This window comes from Mya arenaria, chromosome 2 (genome assembly GCF_026914265.1).
Source record: "Mya arenaria isolate MELC-2E11 chromosome 2, ASM2691426v1".
Classification (NCBI taxonomy): domain Eukaryota; kingdom Metazoa; phylum Mollusca; class Bivalvia; order Myida; family Myidae; genus Mya; species Mya arenaria.
Window position 1 is genome coordinate 49,932,967 of NC_069123.1, and position 12,444 is coordinate 49,945,410.

General features: G+C 36.6%; 1 protein-coding gene across 1 annotated transcript in view; it reads right to left on the reverse strand.

Moving 5' to 3' along the window:
- Positions 1 to 4,089: 4,089 nt before the first annotated feature.
- Positions 4,090 to 12,444, reverse strand: part of LOC128222656 (paladin-like) — a 48,089-nt gene continuing 39,734 nt past the window's right edge. The window contains exons 12-21 of the mRNA XM_052931762.1: positions 11,998 to 12,132; positions 11,638 to 11,760; positions 11,147 to 11,326; positions 10,118 to 10,168; positions 9,194 to 9,343; positions 8,405 to 8,560; positions 7,881 to 7,961; positions 7,362 to 7,502; positions 6,324 to 6,482; positions 4,090 to 4,561 (exon numbers count right to left, since the gene is read on the reverse strand). Coding sequence (XP_052787722.1) covers positions 4,418 to 4,561; positions 6,324 to 6,482; positions 7,362 to 7,502; positions 7,881 to 7,961; positions 8,405 to 8,560; positions 9,194 to 9,343; positions 10,118 to 10,168; positions 11,147 to 11,326; positions 11,638 to 11,760; positions 11,998 to 12,132 — 1,320 coding nt within the window. The 3' untranslated portion in view covers positions 4,090 to 4,417. The remainder of the gene's footprint in view (positions 4,562 to 6,323; positions 6,483 to 7,361; positions 7,503 to 7,880; positions 7,962 to 8,404; positions 8,561 to 9,193; positions 9,344 to 10,117; positions 10,169 to 11,146; positions 11,327 to 11,637; positions 11,761 to 11,997; positions 12,133 to 12,444) is intronic.

The following is a 12,444-nucleotide window of genomic DNA, read 5'->3' on the forward strand; positions in this document are numbered from 1 at the left end:
CAAAGGACAGTCTATGTCGCTTAAAAAGCCCCGCCTTCGTTTTATTACCGGAGTTAGATTACGTGATTTGTTTCCTCAAACATTTCGACAAACCGTTTCCAAAAAAAAAATTTGACAGTGCTCCATCAGGCGGCGGTTTTGTGAAAAAGACTGTCGAAACAACTAATCTTTAAATCAAACTTTAGCAAAATATCAATGGTGTAGCTTTGTTAGCGGCGTAGACTGCGCCATGTTTCATTTCAAGTGGTGAATAAATAGTTAAGTTATCTTTGTTTAAAGTCATCATTTAAAGAAAAATATTGCCTCTCGAAAATTGCATTTATGACGTAAATTATCACGTGGTATACATACACTGTTAATTATCAAATCGAAGTCAGGCTGTTTTGATTGAATTAATTTATCAATGCTTAGACTTTGCTGTTTAGATTAAGAGTAATCTAAAATGCTAATTGAATATGGATAAATGCCGGCTGGAAGAAAGGGGTGATACGGTGGATAGAGACACCACCTAGAAGAAAAGGCGTTCGATGTGGTGGATAGAAACACCGACTTGAAGACCATTGGGCACAGTGACATCCTAAACAAAGCTATTATCATCAGTCGTTGTCATTTTAGCAGCAATACATGCAAAGTATCTATCTGCGGCCAGAACCTCTTAAAATTTATCTGATCTTGATAGTAATTGGCCGGATACTGAAGAACCCCCCCCCCCCCACCCCGCCAAGAAGACCAGGAGGAAAATGTTGTGCTTAAAAAAAACAACTAGAATATCTCGACTATCCAGTTGACATAGGAATCATGACCACAACTACTCTTACATTCAATAAAGTTTGACTAAGCATTTATATATATTTACCCCTCCATTACTTACTTCCATTCCTTAAATGAGCTGCCTTTGGGCAATTGTGGTAATCATCCGATGAACGCAATATCTTCGGATATTTTCAGATCGCAATCCATCGCAAAACAATATACATGCAAATGGTTTATCTTGCTATTGTTTGCTTTGTGTCAGCAGGTCCAGTAAAATATAAATCAAAATTTTAGGAAGTCTTAATTTATGATATGTTATATGTATTGTTGTCATAAGTGTTTCAATTTTACGTTTAAAAGTGATTTCAAGTGGCTTATCTTTTTCTGCGTTATTGTGACGTCGTTTGATAAAATGTTTCCGGTTACAGTCGGGTCGTTCTTTTTACAGAGAAAGGATGACTAAAAGGTGTTCTCAAATGAATTTTTTTTTTTAACATTTCTTGAATGAAATAATGAACTATTGGTATAAATATAAGTAATGAATTGCGGGATTAATGTCATCATTGGGGATATGAACGCAATTGTGCTGGTCAAAGTACGGGTAGAGTCCTTCGGACTCCACACACTAAGACCAGCACAAATGCGCTCATACCTCGATAATGACATCAATCCCGCAATTCATTCATTAAGACAAAATAACAAAAAAAAACATTTAGGAAAGGCCCGTTCCTACTGCAGTTATGGAAAGCATACACATCCATCAGACCGTTATGAACGCAATTTCGTACTTGGAAACGATTTCTTCATACAAACCAAGAGTTGGAGTGTAAAGCAAAGTATCAACTTATCACAGAGTCTACAGTGCAAAATTATATATGGATAATCCAAGACTTTGCGAAGAAACCAACCCAACACAGCGGCAGGAGTCCATAGGGAACAGTGAATACAAAGGAACACAAACGGCATTGGTCGGCTGAAAAAATGAGGAAGCAAACCTCATACAATGGAAAGCTGAAAAGGCTGTATATGCTCCAAGAGGAATGAAGATAATTGAGGTAAGGTAAAGATCAGGATGTAAACATTGGTACTATACGTGTAGATGAATTTATGTTGTTAAGAACATTACAACGTGGTCACTCTGGCTGCCTACTAGATCTGTACGGCCTGCGACATTTTGCTTCGCGCCAGTGTAATTTAATTAACTAAACAATGTTAAGTGGGACTTGGTTCTTGTTTGTTGTCTATTTACCAAAGTATCTGTTTGGCCTCATATTTATTTTGTTGCAGTTGTCGTCTGGCTTTTCCCGCTGGCTGAACTTAAACAAAAGTGATGACGCATGCACTGTGACGTCAACAGAGCTGGTTTCTCACGGGCACTTTGCCTGAGGAGCAGCGAATGCTCATATATCTGTCATGTCCAGTACGGTGTTCAGGTATACCTGTCAGTCTATTTCAAAGTACTTTTCATTTCCCTGTCGCCCTGTTTATGATTCAAAACAAATGAACAAACATATCTCATTAATTACGGCAACGCGTCGTCAAACATCGGTGAGCTTACGAGCTGTGACGAGATTCAAATGACGGCCTTCACTAACCAGGCCATTACAGCTTTCGACGCCCTCTCAACATGGGACGATCCTGTAATTTCCACTGTTGGCAACATGATCGGCGGCCTCTCCGACAGTGAGCTGTCAACCCTCACTGAGTCCCAAATTGCGACTATGTCACCGGAAGCTGTTTCACTTATCCCCGCATCTTCGTTTGTCGGTTTCACCTCGGATCAGCTGTCGGGATTCAGCGTCGCACAGGCACAGTCGACGACAAGCGCCCAGCATGCGGGTCTTTCACAGGCTCAGATCAGACAGTCTCCCTAATTACTCGGGTTGTTTTTCATTGCATGTTCCCTTTAGTGAAGTTTTGTTATAAAGCAGGTATTTCAGACCTTTGGTATGGAATGCAGATGTTGCAACTCGTTCCTTTAAAATAGAACAGTGAGCATTGCATATTAATCACTGGCAGCAGGTATTAGCATCTTTGATAATAGACACACAAGATGGCTTAATGATTCATTCCCTGGGTTTTTGTGCACAATAGCTGCTCTTGTTATATAAGACGATACAAACTGTCATTCTTTACATTTGAAATTCATTTTAATATCTGTAAAATATATGGATGTTGTTTAAGATATGCGTTTACCCGCCCTAGTGAAAATATTGTAAACCTGTGACCTGATATTAGTAATACTTTTACTAATATGTGTTTCATAATATTGAGAGAAGCCAAAACATTCGTCTATTGTTCCCAGCTTATCAAGGCATACTGTACCAATCTGTAACGATGAATTTGCTGAAAAAATAGTTGTGTTGTAACGTTGATCACCTGTTCCTAGTGTCATTTTAGTATATGACTAAGATTTCAGAAGTTGATATGACTCACGGGCTTTCATTTCGCTATGGCGAACATTATACTTTTATCTTGAACAACGACGATATTGACAACGACGACGCCACAATTGTATGTGGCAGTACGATATTTTACTTTCGGAAAACAAGCTCAGATTGCATAGAAAGGGTAAACGGCAATAGCATATAAGTTTCTCCCACCTCAGATAAGTAGATCCAATAATTTAACCATGCTAGAAATTCTTATCTTGCCCACGGGCGAAGATAAAAATGCCCGTATGGAACTCCTTTTTCCAGATGCCTTTTCTCCTACCTCAGTTAAACAAAATTAAGTAAAAATGTATTTTTGCTGAAACTCTTTTGTGCCTAGTGAAAATAATTGCGTATGGATATGCGATAATTCGTGGATGTCATGGATATGCGCGCAGTGAGTCCGATTATGTTAATAGTCAAATCGACATTTAAATAGTTCTTAGGAAAGTGAAACATTATTTTTGATAGGTGCGTGAAAACTGTTTTATGGTGACATTTGAAGCGAGAAATAATAATTTAGCGTTCTAAATATTGCCACAAAACAAGGTTCCCATGATGCTACAGACGACAGTCTTTAACAAGAGAGGTAATTGCAATGTGACGACCATTAAAAAGTTCCATACGGGCATTTTATCTTCGCCCATGGGCAAGATAAGAATTTCTAGCATGGTTAAATTTTTGGCTCTACTTATCTGAGGTGGGAGAAATTGACTTCAGCTTGAGTTTACAGTATCAAAAACGCTAAAAATGCTTGCCTTGTGATTGAAATAGCATGACCACATACGTGAAATCCCTCCCGTGTACACCAATATATTTTATTTTATGTCGATTGCACGAAAAAAGAGCTGATAGTTTCACTAATTTAATAATAAAATACACTGAATAAACCCCGTAAAATTTTACAATACATCCGAAACTCTGAACAAAATACAAAATAAGACATAATTATAACTTTCAAAAAGAAAATACAAATTTCTTAGAAACAAACGTGACGATATGCCACTCCAGTATGTCCTTTCATTTGTCAAAATGGCAAATTAGAAATCAATATTAGTTCTGGAAATAGCAAGACACGATTTGATGGTAAACATAATATACATATGCGATTTAATGTTTCAGAATAAACAAATGACTGTTCTCGCGTGGAACTCTTTTGCTCCTTTGATGTTGAAAACATTACGTCAGACGATCGGACATACACTCGTATATCTGGGAAAACACCGGGTCGATTAGCGGAACTCTCCCTGCCATGTCACGTTTGGCACAGGGTATCGCCAGCGGACCGACATCTTACGGTAGGCTGTCAACGTCACATCGAAGTCGTAAAATCCAAGATTGTCCAACACGTCATACACTCCTGCTCTGGCCCCCACCTACAAAAGCGATATTTACAAATAGAAGAAAAGGAAGTATGTGAATGAAAGATAAATACTAGTTACTTATGTAGAGGCCTTGCTATATTGCATTTTTCTTGGAGACATTTTTCTAATATTTGATGAATATTGGGTAGAAGTTGTGGATACTAGAGTGCTATCAAAGATCTTCAAATATTTGACCAAATAAACTAGTCATTGACAGCACATGGGCTAGTACCAAACCTGAACAATGTTTAAAAAACATTTCTGACCAAGTTTAATTGAATTTGGACGAAGCACTTGAGTTTTATCGTAAACTGTATTTAGCTTATTTGCCATACATAATGGTATGTGAAACTTAACGCTGTTGACTTTGACATTAGTTAAACACGAGTCTTAATTTTGTATTATTTGACCTAGTTGTCTATTGAATTCACATGACCAAGTTTCGAAGATGCGCTAGATTTATGGTTAAAATCATTGGGACCATGATTCATTGATTTTGAACCAACATCGTGGCGGGTAGAGTGTTGACAAAGCCTCTATTCTAGTTGGCCCTGTGACATTGTTTTGACTCCACATAAAGTATTATTAAACATAACCTAGATTAAATAGAGACAAACATTCAGACCAATTAAACTAATTTGGACAAAACAGTTTTTGAACTAAGAGTGTTTTCCTTAATTTGACCTTGTACCTATTTTTTGACTACACATGTAAAAATTACAAACATTCTGACAAAGTTTCATATTTGTTTTGGACTAACTTTATTGCCTTCGGAGTTTGAAAAAAGGTGATGGCCTCATTCAAAAATGCAAAAGCTACAAAATCATATTTTTGTAACAACTTTTTTTGTAACTTAAAATGACGAAGTTACATTTTTTAGGAAACAATTTCTGAAGGTCTGTCATTTCACTTTCTCTGAAAGATGTTCAATCAGTTTTCGACATTTTTATAATTAAATACAACACCATATTGTAATTTGACTATGTATTTGGCATTTTGCAACTACAAGCAGCTCGGTTTTATAATATGTTACGTCAAAATTCCGAAACCAGAAAAAGTGCAGCTTCTGTACTTTGAAACGAGGCCATCGCAATGTTTTTCTTTGATGTGGCTTTATGATCTGGGCTTTGAACGCACATAACCCAGTATCGAACTTAACCTTAACTTAATGAAGACAAACTTTCTGACCAAGTTATAATGATTTTGAGACAAAATTATGACCTTTATATCATTAACAAGATTTTTCTTTTATTTGAAATAGTGTCCAATTCTTTTAACACACAATACTGCTAAACTTACCTTTATTTTACAGAGACAAACATCAAGATCAAGTTTCATTGATTTTTTTACTAAATATGTGCCTTCTAAAGTGTTAAAATGTTTTTTTCATTTTATCTTGTGACCTAGTTTTCAAGCACAGATAACCCAGTATAAAACTTGACCTAGATTATATTTAGCCAAACATTCTGACCAAGTTTCATTGAAATTGGGCAAACTGTTGCCATCTAGAATATAAGCAAGATGTTTCCTTGTTACCTAATGACCAACAGTTTGACCTCACTTGACGCTGAATCGAATACTATCTATATAATTAAGGGGCAAACGTTCAAACTAAATTCATGGCCTGTAATGGTAGCAAACCGATTCTGAATTACAGACGACGGACAGACGACGTACATCTAAAGTTCACCCTCAACACTTAATGCTCACGTTGGTGACGCGTTTTAATAGAATTTATATGCAAGAGAACATTGCAGTTACGTGTAAGTCGTACCTCTTTCATCCATGTGGAGAACGGCCTCTTCCATCCCGCCTGGCGATCGTGGTACAGGTACGCGTTAAACAGTATCAGATGGACGTACCGCTCCAAGTATAGGATCGACTGACACAGCAGGGTCTCACGTAACTCTGCATCCCTGCCAACCTTCCGCGACTGCAGGGGAACAAAACGTTGATAAAAGCATGAAATATTTCAACAGAATCACGTGTACTAACAGCTCAATGTACTGCATCGAGGGAGACGGACTCATTTTGACCGGTATACACCGAACGAATCGTGGACGGATCGCCGACCACCGACAACCCCCACCTCTCGAAACGCAAATCAACATGTTCCGTCAACAAAACAAGGCGAAAATAGCATAATACGGAAGGTTGGAATAAACACACAGGCCGGGAAACCGCCACATGATATTGAAATAGGGCAAAATATCACTTGTAACAAAACAAGATCGTTAAAGTGACATTTATAACCATATTCATAATTAAATGTCTTTTACAAGTCATATTTTCCGGAATTTTCACGCAAACGTGTTATTTTTCAGCAATACTGCGATAACTATTTCAAATCAACTTGGGTAGGTCGGACGTGGCTCTAAAATCATGCACGAAAATTAGAAATGACAACAATATGATAAAACACATCTCAACACTAACGCCTTGCATGTCGAGAAAGAAGAGGAGGTCGTTCCCCGTATGGAACATCGTGTGAATAAAGTCATTATGAAAACGGCAGTGTCACGATACATATTTTTCGGTCTGGCAAGCTGTTTTTGAGAAGACATCACACAGACTGTAATTGGTATTTGGAAATTTGCATGTTAAGTTCTACATTCGACACGAATGAACATGAAGCTGTTTGGAAATGATCCGATGTATTTTACATACAATGGTTCACTTTATTTATCTGAACTTTACATAGCATTTATTATTTTTATCCATGTAGCATTGTTCTTATTAACTTTAGTATTGCTTGAGTGAGAAATGATGTATGATACAGAGACTTATAGTTTATATATGACGGTGCCTGTACCTTATTATAGGTGACGAATATGATTTCTCGCATGTGAAACATGGTCGGCGTCATTGTGTTGAAGATCTCATCGAGGATGAAGTCCACTTCTCGCTTCACCTGGTGACCGTTAGGCAGCATCCGCACAAGCTTCTGCACGATCTGGGAACAAAAGGCACATCACAGATATCATACCTAGATTACATGTAATTCTTTGGTGACAACACATTTGTGATTGCGCAAAACAGGTATACCTGTTTGGCCTCGAGCCTTACTCCATAAGCTTATTATATCTGTAAGAAGCTTTGCCATACTCGTACTACTTATAATTAAGTTCTGTTCTTTATAAACATGTTATCAATAATATATTTGGATTTTATTACGTATCTTAATATAATCATTTCCCATTAGCAATGCTTCTTTGATTCTAATACAGTATTAAGTCATATTCTTGTTAAAGATAGCAAGCCATGAGTTATTTCTTCTCATCACAGAAAGACATCAAAGTCTCCTTAAGTCACCATGGTAAGTTGAACCTACTATAAATTCTCCTTTTGTGTATTGAGCATTTGGTAAGCTTATTCTTTCTTGTTCTCCCTTGAGGGACCCTTTTGGAAAACCCTGTAAGAGAAAATGTATGGCAAGAGGTCAAACATGGTGACGTAAATGGATGTAATATACTTGTACAACTAAATATCATATAGAGCAATCAGTAGGGAAATTGCAATCAATAGGGATCCTCATCTTTTTGCACAGCTTTTCGTCGTTATGAATAATGCCTTGGATAATTGTCTTATTAAAATACTCCTTATCGTGATGCACAGACAACTAATTACCTACAAAGGTCTTATAACCTAGATAATATCTCATTAATCCTGAACTTATTTTATTGCGTAATTTGATCCCCACCCCTCACCCCAATGTAAAATGTCATTTCACTTGAAGGTGAAGTATAACTGTATGCACAGGAACGATAAAAGACGGACTGAAACCTTATTGCCGACTTATAGTTATAATTATAGCAAAAGACAGTTATGAAAACATTAAATTGGCGCGGTACTTACCTTCATGTGACACATGATTAGGCCGGCGACGGCCATTGCGAACGTTGAGCGGCTCTTTCCGGTGCGGCAGAAGAAGACGAACGCCGTATCCGTGTGGTTTTGCAGCTTCTCCAGGCGGCAGTGACTACACACCACGGACATCAGGCAGTCGATGTCCTGCAAATAGGGTGATATTGCTCTTACAGTCACATCTATTATACATGGTTCAATATGATATGTTCGCTAACTTGTGCATCCCCGATGTAAGTGTTACACATTCCAGATTTTAGTGTTACACATCCCTAATGTAAGCTGAATACAACCCCGGTAACTGAAGCATAACCAATTTAAGTGAAACACATTCCGGGTAACTTGAGTATACCCGATGTAAGTTATACACATCTACGGTAACTTAAGCAAACATGTGTAAGTGATACATATTCCCTGCATGTCTAGCGATCGGATTAGCCACAATAATGTGCGTATAGGGAACCTTTTTTACCATTTGGATATTCATTTTGTTCCCTAAACGTAGAGTCGCCAAAACATAAATCGTCAAAGACTCTGAAGCGGCTGTTTAAATGTACTAGCGTCCGAATGTAAGTGGTACACATCCCGTTTAACTAAGAGGTATCACTGCGCGAAGTTATGCATACATGTATATGCATTTTCTATATATTTTATTTTTTCATTCAAGTTAATCAATGGCGATTTTTAACCTTAATTACAACAACAACAACAACAACAACAGACATTATCTGTGCTTTTATCTGTCAGTTGTACAAAATAAGAACGTGGTTACATACTAACCGTTTCTGTAGGTGACTCCTCGCACAAAAGAGGCACGCGCTGGTAGGTCATGTCAAGCGTCTGGAGTCGCTGATTTTCCGCCAGATCCAGGATCGTGTAGGCGCTGTACACCTCCCGCTGTAGGGGCGGGTCTGACAACTCGTTGTACAACTGATAATAAAAACACATATACACCGACATGTACAGTCAAGGTCGTTTAGATTGTTGTATCTACTAAGCAATGGGCCGATTGTTCAGAATTGATTCTCTATTCAAAACAAAACACACACATGTATAACAAATATAAATTTTGAGTGATAAGCCCTTAACTACATTGTACGTACTAAATAATGCATTTATGGAAAATGTTAATTTCTGATAACAAAATTGAAAACGTTTTAATTGCTGAAAAAGTAAATATATAAATAAATTGGTGAGTGCTAAAAGATTTACTGTGATCTACTATCGTCTCAAAAGGTAGATTTCCGTGTTTTCTGCACATTTCATTCAAACTAAACTCTATTTCCTTCATAAGAACCATTGTTTTTTACTTTTATTCATCCTATTTGGTATATTAAAACAATTGTATTAATTGTGATACATCTTATTTGGGAGTAAGAGTGTATCTGTAAGTTAACAACGATGTTAACGTCACCAATCTGTAATGCTCTTGAAATTTTACAAATGCTCATTGAATTTTGATTGAATGTTGAGTATTCCTAACACAATTTCAGAATACTGTTTTATCTTCACTTGTTTTATTTACATATATGAACACACCATCAACTATTTTGCTTTTAAAGTTAACAAAGATTTCGTAAAACACATTGTTAACTTTAACGTCGCGATAATGTATGTAAACTACTATGTACGATTCTTTAAAGTTAAGTTTACGCGAATTTGATGGACACATGTTACTTAAGGTTTCCAACTTATTTTACTTACTTGGAATGTTTTGTGCTTTCGAATCGTTCTTTTTAATTCTTCTTCTTTATCCTAAAATATGTGGGAAATAAAAAAAACTAACTTATTTTCGTACGTTACCTGTGACATGTTTTAGATATTCGTCTCATAACACTGTATCAGTCATGTATGGTAAAAACAGTTCTTGACATGATAATAATCATATTAACAAGAAGTAATCAAAGACAGTGTTCTACCCTTGCTATTGCCCAATAAACCTTCTGCATAACAACATTTATTTAAAAAACAATGCTCTTTCTCTAAACAGCCTTTTATCGTGTTCATTTTCACAAGTAGTTTATCAGTATTTATTAATTACATGACACTTAAATGCACAATTCTACCTATAACTATCTGGAACTATATAATTATGAATTATCAAAGATGAAACTTGCATTATGTATCCACATATATATATATAGTCCACAGTACAAAGCTTGTCTTATTGTAAAGTTACAAAAAACTCTTATCTCTCAAACTCAAATAACGGTAGCTAAGCTGGAAAAAACAAGGTGGAAGACATTTTACTATACCTTTTTATGATAATTAAATTGGATCCGATGTAAAAATTGCAAAAGAAATATGATTTAAAAAATGAGATGATTTAAAAAATACAACTTAATTAATTGAGAACAGGGTATACTGGCACCGGATTTTCAAATTATTTTTCAATAAAATCAAAACTATCTTATAATTTTCAGCTAAATATTATAAAACCGAAAATGTGTATAAATATGCACTTTGTACTGTATTGTACTGTATGTACAGTACAGAGTGCATATTTATAAAACAAACAGTTTTTTAATATTAATGTCTATGCGCCTATTTGCGAAACGAATTGAATGAAGTTCAATTATTGATCTAATATACTGTATCCCACCTCCATAAAAATAATTTTTCATTTGCATCAGTACTATATTACTACTAGTATAACATTACACATAGCTGACTTAGAAATCAAAATTTAACAAACAAACTGATGCTTAAAGCAGTGTAAAGTAAATAACTTACCTCTAAATCTGTTTTGCTATACCCGGGAAATATAATGGGTTCGTCCACCTTCCCAGAATCTCTTACACTGTATGTGGCGTCATCAAGTTCTACCATGACGTCATTTCGAAGGTTAACAACAACCACGTGAGTGTGACGTACTTTCAGGTTAAGCAAATGGTTGACAACTTTGGACAAACCCTGACAAACGACAAGAGATAGACATACAGGTATATTATCTATATTTAAAACAATACAGAATCCGCCCGAAATCCGGTGTACATACTTCATAAGAAATAAACAAATGCTTGTCATGATTACGTTCACGCGTCTAGGTGGTACCAGCGTCTTGTTGTTGGTGATTCTCCCAATGTACAGACAGCACGGTTGGTTAGTACAAATGTTTAGCAAAACTATTCACAAGGTATTCAGATCTAAATAGTAATTATCACTTTAAGCTTAAATTCAAACAGATGGATATTTATCCAGCACAACGCTATGTTTGGACTCACATCGCTGGTAGGTTGAGCCATGCCGTACACGGGGATTGCCTTGATGTTGATCTTACGAAAGTTGGCGACGCGGACATCAAGCTGGGATCCCAGCAGGTCAAGCCCAACATAGTTGTCCGACACCTGTAATACGGGCATGGTTTTAAGCAATGCACACATTGTAATATCAAATGTAGACAATGTACAAACAAAACTAATCTTTAAACAGGAATACATTTTTGCATTCTCTCTCTCTTCCTCTCTCCCTCTCTCTCTCTCTCTCTCTCACTGTATATAGACTTGATATCACAAAGAAGAGATACATTCAACTATTCAATATGTTTGAATCCACACGCTCATGCTAGGTACGTTTACAATTACCAGACAGTGTTTGGCTTGTTTGAGCAGGGATATGGATGTGTTGTAGACGGGCAGACACATAGTACAGCGGATGTGGTTCAGCTCCGGGTGCCGATTCATCCACTTTGTGAAGCCAACCTTGAACTGGTTCTCGTACTGGAAAAATAAACAAAAATATCCATATGAACTATGATCAATGATAAAATGCAAACTACAGGGACAAGCCCAAAAGTCAAAATTTAAAAACAAAGGCAATGGTTCAACCGACAATGAACTAGAGACACAGACGTATAAATACCACATACACAAAAACAAAGACCACAACCAGAACCAAGTCAATGTATTTCCATATGTTCAGCCGATAACAAACTGACATATGTGTTTACGACATAAAATTAATCAAGAATACATTAGACTACGTATGGTGGACAAGTTCTCATACATGATTTATTAGCCTAAATGACAACC